Consider the following 9,122-nt stretch of genomic DNA (forward strand, 5'->3'; position numbering starts at 1 on the left):
CAGGGCTGGGGTGTGTGCATCCCCAAGCCTGGTGCTGGTGGCAGCTGCCCTGCACTATCCGCTTCTTCCTGCCCGAGTGACCTTGAGTCCTGGGAAGTGAGCTGGGCATCTGGTATAGCAGTGGGTTGGGCACGAAATTAATCGAGTGGTAAACAGCCTAAATCCCATGTAACTCTGTCCCAAACTACACACACTGCCCCTCCCTGAGCGGATTGTCTGGAAGTATTTACATGTGATTAGCTGTTATAATCTCAGAGTTTTAGTTCTATGCTTTTGCATTAAACTGATTATCTGCGGAGGGGAAAAAGGGCTGGAACCACCCAACCTGAGCAAGAGCTTCTGTGAGGTCAGAGCTCCGTGGCTGCAGGACTGCTGCGGTGTGATCACTGGGCGCTCGGCCGGGCTCGTGCAGGGGCCAGGGACGGTGCGGGGGCTTGCGCTGTGAGCGCAGAGCGGGTGCTATGAACACAAAGTGGGTGCTCTGCCCAAAGTGCTGGCGGCCCCCTCCTGCCACAGCTGCTGGGGGTGCCCGCGGCCCCTCCCCTGCCCCAGGGCAGCACCCTGCCTGCACGTTGGGCACCCAGGCTGGTGTGGGCTGGACCCTGTGCCCATCCTGCCCAGCCAGGGACGTAGCGTGCGGGTGGCCCTGCATTCCCCTGGGGGAGCAGCCACAGTTGATTGTGGCTCTGCCCTGGCTGTGGCTGTGTCCCATGGTCTTCACATCTGCCTGCTGCCTGGTCTGTGCTTAGCTGTGCCACTGTGTGGCTGTGCCTGTCTGGCCGTGGCTCGGTTGGTGTCCAGCTGTGTCCATCCGCGGTGCTGGTGGCTGGCTGTGGTCCTCCCTCTCCAGCTGTGCCGCGCAGGGTTAAGGTACACCACAGCAATCCGCAGGCGCTTTCCTAGATTACAGCTCCATTATCTAATAAAGCGGATCCTCGTTGGCAGCACCGATTAGGGCTGGAGGAGTCCTGTGGGGACAAGGTTACGGGGCTGCTGTGAGGCTGTGGCCAGGGCTGGTCCCAGCTGTCTGGCCCAGCCAGTGGCACAGGCATCCTGGTTGCCCTGTGAGTTCCATACCTGGGGCTGCCACGCGCACCATGTTCCACAGCACAGGACTGGAGCTCCTGTCTGCTGCATATGGGGAGCTCCAGGTGCTGCTGGGGCTCTGGCCATGGGGCACAGCAGGTCTCAGGTTCCCTCAGTACTGGCATCTGGTCCCTGGGTCTTTCTGCTGTTACCGGGGGCCTGCGGGGAGCCCAGGGATGCAGCAAGGGCTCATTAGCACCAGTGACCTTCTCCTTCCCGTCCCCGGCCAGCGCTAAGCGGGTTTGTTACATATTTAATATCCTGAGAGCGTTATTAGTCGGTATTTAATGACGGATACAACCTGTGGGATAATCCCAGTCTTAGTGGGGAGGCGCAGAGGCAGGAGCTGGCCGGCTTGGGGGGTCGCAGGCTCTTGGGGCCCCTTGTGCAACTGCCCACCGCTGCCCTGCTGGCCCACTGTCCCTGCTCCGTCAGCAGGCAGAACGCCCCAGTGCCTGCGGGGCTGAGTCCTCAGCCAGGCAAAGGGTTCTCGCCCATCCCTGGGGCTGTGGGGCCCCTTCCCCTGCGCCCCTCTGCAGACAGGACCCCAGCTGCAGGCATGGCAGCGCTGGGGCCAGGACCTGGCCAAGCTGGAGGAGGAGTGGGCTCCGGAGCAGCACCTTGCACCTCCCACGTCCTGCCAGGCCGTGCACAAGTTCTCCTGCAAGCCCCTGACCCTCCAGCCCACCCCACCACAGTGTGGGAGGCTCTGCCGACCCCTGGCCCTGAGCCAGGTCAGGGCTGGGGTCAAGGATGGGGACCGATGGCTCTTGGCACTGCAGTAAAGCCCTGGGTATGCTATGTCCCATGTGCATCCCTGTGTGGGCTGCATCCCTGGGGCTGTGGGCCTCCCCGTGGGCCCCATGCACCAGCCCCTGGTGCCACTGCACCCCATCACTGGGGGCTGCGCAGGCTGTGCTGGGGCCATGCAGGGTCGGGGGACTGGGGGGTGCCGGGGTCCTGGCGTGGGTCCTGGCCACGTCCCGGCTGGTGGTGGGCAGGCGGGAAGGATGCTCCCTGCCAGTCCCTGCCTGGCAATAGCCAGGAGAGGGGGAGGCAGCGGCTGCCCCAGATCCCTGCTGCCGCTTTCGTGGGTGCTAATACCCCCTAATCAGCTGTCAGTCACTGCGGACCCCGGCAGCTATAAAACGCCCGGGAGCAGCTCCCCAGCTCCTCTCCCTGCAGCATGGCAGCTCCTTGGGGTGAGGGGAGCCCAGGCCGAGAGCCAGGGGGCTGCGGGGGGCCGTGGGGAGCCCTGCGGGGACCCCCCCAAGCCTTACTGCCCTGGCCCTGCCCCTGCCCCTGCCCAGTGCTGGCTGGCTACAGCCTGCTGCCGCCCCCTCTAAGCCTCCTGGCGCCCTTGGTAAGTGCTGCGCTGCAACTCCTGGGGGATCGGGATGTGGGACCCCTCGCAGGACTGGGACAGGGCTGCGTGGGGTGATTGGGGTTGGGGAGCTACTGTCCCGGGTCCCCTGCGCCCCCCCCCCCCCCGTGTCCCCCCCCATCCCCCTGGCACTTTGGGGCGTGTGGTGCTGGGCATGGGAGAGGGAGAGGAGGGGCAGGACCCATTTCTGCCCCCTCCCATGAGCAAAGGGCCGAGCCCCCACATCCCCCAGACCCCTTTCTCCAGCCGCAGGTACCCCTGCCCTGTCCTGCCTTGACAGCTCTCTGCCCATTCCAGGTCGCGCCCGCCTACGAGGTGCCACTGGGGCTGCCCGTTGAGCCAGGGCGGGCGAAGGTGGCAGCGGCGCGGGAGAGCACCGGGGCGCTGAAGGCCTGGCTGGCACGGCACCCCCGGAACCCCTACCCCAGCAAGGGGGAGAAGGTGATGCTGGCTGTGGTCAGCCGGATGAGCCTCACCCAGGTCTCCACATGGTTCGCCAATGCCCGCCGGCGCCTCAAGAAGGAGAACAAGACGGGCTGGGCTCCACGCGACACCTCAGACTGCGAGGACAGCGAGGGCGAGGGGGCCCTATTGGGTGTTGCCCCCAGCGCCAGCCCTGTGCAGGATGGGTGTGGGAGCAGCTCCGAGGTGGGACCAGGCCCTGGGCAGGGCAAGCAGCCCCAGAAACCCAAGATCTGGAGCGTGGCGGCTATTTTGGCATCTCCCCACGGCGAAAGCGGGTGCCCCCCAGGGGTGCTGGCGGTGCTGGAGCAGGGCTAGGGCTGGGGCGGCCGTGCCCTTTACCCGAGGGCAGGTGGGGGCCAGGGCTGTGGCTGTGGGGAAGGGACAGCCCTGCGGCTGGGCAGGGAAGGACAGATGGCCATGGGACCAGGCAGCTGCCTGGCTGAGGAGAGTGGGCAGTATGGGCAGGGAGGGACACGAAGCGCTAATAAATGTCACTTTGTCTTGGGCCTTTGTCTGGTTTTGCCTGTCTGCAGTGGGCATGTTGCTGGGGATGCCAGCGGGGGTACGGGGGTGCCAGAAGGGATGCAGGAGTGCCACTGGGGATGCTGACAGGGATGCGGGGATGCCAGCGGGCTGCAGGCATTTCCACTGCCAGTGCTGCCCGCAGGAGCAGGGCAGGTCCTACCCCAAGCCCCTTGGGCTGCCCCTTGCCCACCCCCTCTGTCTGATGCCATATCCCCACACTGCCAAAAGTGGGACCCTCCTGGGCACCTGGTCAGGCTGCAGGGTGTTTTCCAGCCCCACCACTGGCTGGGGCTCCCAGCGGGGGCTCCCCCTGTTCAGCAGAGGATAAGCCACAGCGTTTCCAGGCAATTCCAGGCCTTCCTGATGCCTCCTCCCTCTCCCCCTCCCTGGAGGTCTGGGGTCACCTGTGGGGCACACACATGCATGGGGCGCAGGGCTGGGGTGGCCATCACAGCTGTCACAGCGCTGTGTCACATGGCAGCACAGGAAGGGACGTGCAGGGACATGGACATGCATGAAGCACCGCACATGGGGGACACAGGGGAGCGGCACTGCCCATCCACTCGCTGAGTGTGACACTGACTGCCAGGACCAGGCTCAGACCCACCGAGCCCCCCTGAACCCGGGGCTGGGCTCACAGCAGACAGCTCTATGCAACTCCAGGGGGACAAGCGGGGCCAGGGAAGCTGGCCAGGGAGGGTGGAGGGGACCAGGAGCCCTGGGAAGGCACGGACACGGGGCAGAGCTGTATGGCAGCTTTTAATGTTCCTAAGAACTAGGAAACAGAGATCAAAAAGAGACTTTGCTCTTCTTGATAAAAGTAATAAAATGGTTAGCGGTGTTAAATTAATCCTTACAAAACAAAACCCAAGGAGGTTAAATAAAGCCCAGAGGCTCCGCATAAAAACCACAACGACTACAAAACAGCTGCAAAGACGTCTTTACACACCAAAGAAACTCCTCTTCTCCGCTCCTCCCCTAAACGGTACACAGCGTCGGCAAACACGGGACTCACACATGTGGGAAAGGAACACGGATGCAATGGGAGCAGCCCTGCGGGGAGCACGGGCGCCACGGACAGAACTATTTACACTATGGACACGGAGCTGTGCTGGTGCCAGTCCGGCCGCAGGAGCCCCCGGGCTCTGCCCGTCCTTCTCCTGCCGGCGCCAGGCTATGGCCAGCTGCTGGGGCCCCTCCAGCTGCGGCGCTGGGTGCTGAGCACTCGCGCTTCCTTAGCTGGGATTAGTCTCCCAGTTCCTGCTTTGCTCTCGACCCAGCTCCCGCTCTTTGCTGTGGAGGAGGAAGATGAGGAAGATGAGGAGCTGAGGGTCCGGCTTGAATGCTTGAAGGCTGCAATGAGCTCCTGTAGCCGCTCCGGTGTGGTCTCCCGTTTGGCAAAGCCCGCACTGTTCTGCAAGGGAAGGCAACAGCTGCTGAGCATCTCCCCGTGGTCCAAGTAGACCTCCATGCTGTGGGTCAGCCATGGGTCAGGGTACACCCGTACCCCAAAGGACAACGCTCCAAGGCACCCAGAGCCTTCCCAGGGTGGGCATGGCGTTCAGCTGTGCAGGATCAGGAGTGGGGGAACCCAAAGACCTCCCGGCACAGACACTGGCAGAGGCTGTAGACGATGCAGAGGAGGAGGGTGGAGGGCACGAGGCTGACCAGAACGATGCCCAGGCTGTGGTGCTCGATGAGCAGGAGGTAGATGCCGAAGGGCAGGGAGCTGAAGTAGAGGAGGCAGAGGACACCCAGGATGAAGCGAGGGACGGCTCGCCATCCCCAGGAGTGGCACTTCTGCCCGGGGCCGTGGCAGGGCAGTGTGCCCAGGCTGGCAGGGCGGTACAGCCGCACCACCTCAAGCCTGCCCAGGCCCTCCGGCGGGGCCACATCCTCCGGCACCTCCAGGATGGTGACCACCAGGCAGTCAGGGCCGGGTGAGGGCTCTAGCACACTGGGGCAGAGGAGGACTTCAGGGGATCGGGTGGGACCCCGCTTCTTGGTCTTCTCATGGCCTGTCAGCAATGCCAGTGCCTCGCCGTCGTCCTGCAGCTGCTGCACGTCCCCACCGGGCACTGGGCTGTGCTGGCGGCAGAAGGGGCAGCGGAGCTGGCAGGGCGACGCATCCCCCAGTGGCACCATCTTGCAGAGGCACTTGGCACAGAGGCGGTGGCCGCAGTGGAGCAGTTTGGGTCGGTGGGCACGGGCATCGTAGCGGCTGTAGCAGATCTTGCACTCCAGTTCGGGGGCCACGAGAGCCATTGTCTGAGGCCCCTGCTTGCTGTCCTGCTGGGCCATGCTCCTGGAGGGCTGGCTGGTGGCTGTCCAGGCTGGGGGAGAGGGAAGCTGCCGTGAGCGAGGGCTTGGGGGCAGGTTCCTGGGCCCTGCTGCACCCCACGGGCAGAGTCCTGGCCAGCCCCGGGGGCTGGGTGGCAGAGCGGGGCCAGGGGAGCAGGAAACAGGCGGCAGCCCCCTCCCAGGGCCGGCACAGCCTGGCTGCGACCACCAGCTGGTGCCGCCACGCTGGGACTCGGCCCCATCGCGGCCGCCGTGTCCGGGTGGGAGGGAGACATCTTTCCCAGGGGATGGGCTGCGGGGTGGGGGCCCGTGTCCCGGGTGCAGCGTGTCCCTCCCCGTGCGGGCAGCTTCCCCAGGGCAGTGCCGGCTCTGGGCACCGGGCTCTGCTGGCTGCAGGGACCCTCTGCCCTGCAGCCCCCCGCCCCCCTTCCACCCACAGCAGCAGGGCGAGCAGCATCCTAGGCCGTGGCCCTGGTACCTGCAGTCCACGCCGGGGCTCCTGGGTGGGACGCAGCCGTGGGTCGGTCCCCAGCCTTGCAGCCCCGGTGGGCCGGGCTGCGGCCCTGTCCGTGAAGGCAGGCAGGGTGCCGGCGGCGGCTTGTGCCCCATGGAGAGGCGTGGGGCGCGCTGCCCGCCACGCTGCGGAGGCAGCCTTGGCGCAGGGGCTGCCAGCATCCTCCGCGGCGTTGGCCTGGCAACGCGGAGTGGGAGGCGGATGCTCAGCCAGCCGGTGCCGGTGCTGTGCAGAGCCCTGCTATGGCAGGTCAGGGTTCCCAGGGCTGCTGCCAAGCTGCAGCAGGTCGCTTCGGCTCCCTGCAGCCCCTTTGCTCACAGGCAGTCCTGAGGATGCTCTTTCCCTGCCCTGGGGGCTGCAGGCAGCGGCCCCTGGGGCCCTGCAGCCCCCAGCCTGGGGAAGAGCACGGCCGCAGAGCAGGGTCCTGGGGGGCCCATAGCACTTGGCAGACCCTCTGCCGTAGGAATGGGTGGCTTCTGCTCAGCCCTAGGGAGAGAAGATGCTCCAGGCATGAAATGCCTCACAGGGAGGGCCCTGCAACCTGTCCCGGAGCCCAGCACATCACCCACAGCATGGGGGATCAAGGGGCGCAGAGACGTGCTCGGCACCACCAGCATGTGCCCGGATACCTCGCCCCATTCCGGCACCCCAGGGAGCCAGGGCCAAGGGCACTTGGGGGCCGCAGCTCTTGGCAGATCCCAGCTGGGTGATGCCAAGCCCTCGGCACATCCCTCTCCACAGGTTGCACCTCCCCAGCCCATGCCAAATCCCCCACCCAGGCTGCAGCCCTCGCAGGGGTGTTTCCAGCAGCCCTGAGGGGCAGCAGCCAGCAGAGACACCACCACCACCCCCCCCCCCAGAGCTGCAGGCAGGTTGGCAGTGCTGATTCCTCCCCAGCACTGACAGGGTAAACCTCCCACCTGCTGCCAGGCAGGAGAGCAGCAGCCAGCCACCACAGGAGGCAGCACTTGTGGGGGCAACTGCAGGGACCCCAAGCATCAATGGCCGACCTGGGGACACACCTAAGTTCAGGCGCTGCCAGGGGTTTCCAGCCCCTCATCAGTGATGGGGTCACACCTTGCTGCCCTCAGTCCCTTTGGGGTGCAGGACAGGGTGTCTGCGCTGGTTAACAAGAAAATGATGTTGGGTTTTATTTTTCTCCACGCAGGACTTGCTGAGCTCCGTGAACTGCCCTGGTAATTATTGTCCGCACCCTGAGCGCGCAGTGCTGGGCAGCGGCCCCAGCCCGTGCTGCAGCAGCCACTTGTGCTGGAGCTGCCCAGAGCAGCGCTAGCGAGGGGCCTTTCAGTTCAAATTGTCAAGGTTTGGCAGAGTCTGAAAGAGCTTTTATTCTAGGGGACCAGGCAACATCTGGCTACCAGTGGGACCGCTGACCTCATCCCCCAGTCCTGCTCGTACCCCCGCCTCTTCCCCACTGCCTCCACCACTGCAGCCCCTCACAGAGCTTGACCCAGCCTTGGTCACTGCCCTTGGCTGCACCCTTGGTACAGCTTGGCTGGACAGCAAGCAGCCCCAGGCGCTGTGGGATGGCTGCCACAGCATCTCGGTGGGAAGCATCATGTCCCATCTCAGCACCAGGCTGACAGGGGTGGCTGTGCTGGCCCGTCTCGCTGCCTCTGCGATCTGGCAGCTCAGCCCTGTGAGCAGAACCTGCTCCTTGCCCCAGCCATGTGCCCCCATCCCCTCCAGCCTCACCGGGACCCTTCACCACCTGCCACTTTGTCCCTGAGCTCTTCTGGAGCTGAGCCCATGAACTGCTGCCGCCAGGGCTCAGCTCCCAGCTGTGGTCCTGGTGTCCTCCTCCTCAGGACCCATCCCCTTCACTTGTTCAAGAGAAGTGCTGGGGACAGGAGCACCCATGAAAGCCGCAGTGACCATCCTGATGCTCCCCTTCTATCCTCTCTTGCTTTGTCTGGATAAATGAGATGTTCTAGAGAGGAAGCCACACCACGGGGCTTCATGGCCACTGAGGTCATTTGCATCTCCACTGTAGCAATTAAATACTTCACAAGGTAATTGGTCATCACCTGAGGGAGCAAGGCAAAGTACTCAGTGAGGGCAGACTGACCAAAGACTTGTTGACACTTCCCAACATCAGTGTGTCTTTGGTCACTGGCACTTCAGGAGGTGTCTGCCTTGGCTCAAGACGTTAAGTAAAAGGCAAAAAAGGCTTTATAAAAACTGCTGCTCATTGCCAGAGTTCCCAGCTGTCCCAAGCGTCATTCAAAGGACATCAATGATCTCCTCGTCTCTGTTGCTGAAAGCATTCCTGGAGAGCTGCGGAGGTACCCGAAGCAGGCAGCCTGTGGGGCTGAGCTGATCCTGCCCAGCACAGAGCAGGACCGGCACTGCTGCAGCACAGATGCTGCCAGCTGCAGAGCAGCACGTGCACAACACGGACCCAGGGCTCGCAGCACTTTCTCATCTCCCGGCTTTTAATAAACCTCACAGCCCATTTTATCTGTGCCTGAAAATGCAGTCTTGCAAGGCTTCCAAGCAATGCTAACCTGCCCCAGAGCCATTTTCCTTTGGGACACTGGCTTCCATGCTGTCTGCCAGCCTGTCCGGAGGCAGAGGGGGTAAAGCTGGGAAATTCCCAAACTCCAGAAATGCGGGGTCAGAGAACTACCACGACTTTTAACCCCCAGAGCCATCCTCACCTCGTTAGGCCAGAGGAGACAGGTGGTATTGAATGATTCAATCCAGCAGCCAGGGACAGGGTGAGATCAACAGCGGGAAGTGGAAGCAAGACCAGACCAGCCGGGGAAGGTCTGTACTTCAAGCACACGGTGCATCAACCCCCAGGAAATCTGCCCCCTCACCACG

The 9,122-nt window shown here is 63.8% G+C and overlaps 2 protein-coding genes across 2 annotated transcripts; one reads left to right on the plus strand and one right to left on the minus strand.

Annotated features, from left to right (window-relative positions):
* The first annotated feature begins 20 nt into the window (after nt 1-20).
* On the plus strand, nt 21-3,435 carry LOC129785140 (iroquois-class homeodomain protein IRX-6-like). The gene is made up of 2 exons (XM_055814038.1): nt 21-2,449; nt 2,768-3,435. Exons 1-2 carry the CDS (start codon nt 2,273-2,275, stop codon nt 3,248-3,250), a joined length of 660 nt encoding a protein of 219 aa, XP_055670013.1. The 5' UTR covers nt 21-2,272; the 3' UTR covers nt 3,251-3,435.
* Nucleotides 3,436-4,202: 767 nt separating this feature from the next.
* On the minus strand, nt 4,203-6,388 carry LOC101912635 (E3 ubiquitin-protein ligase RNF182-like). The gene is made up of 2 exons (XM_027790215.2): nt 6,240-6,388; nt 4,203-5,793 (listed from the first exon to the last, which is right to left on the minus strand). Exon 2 carries the CDS (start codon nt 5,759-5,761, stop codon nt 5,036-5,038), a length of 726 nt encoding a protein of 241 aa, XP_027646016.1. The 5' UTR covers nt 5,762-5,793; nt 6,240-6,388; the 3' UTR covers nt 4,203-5,035.
* Between the last annotated feature and the right edge of the window lie 2,734 nt (nt 6,389-9,122).

This window comes from Falco peregrinus, chromosome 9, assembly GCF_023634155.1.
Source record: "Falco peregrinus isolate bFalPer1 chromosome 9, bFalPer1.pri, whole genome shotgun sequence".
NCBI lineage: Eukaryota > Metazoa > Chordata > Aves > Falconiformes > Falconidae > Falco > Falco peregrinus.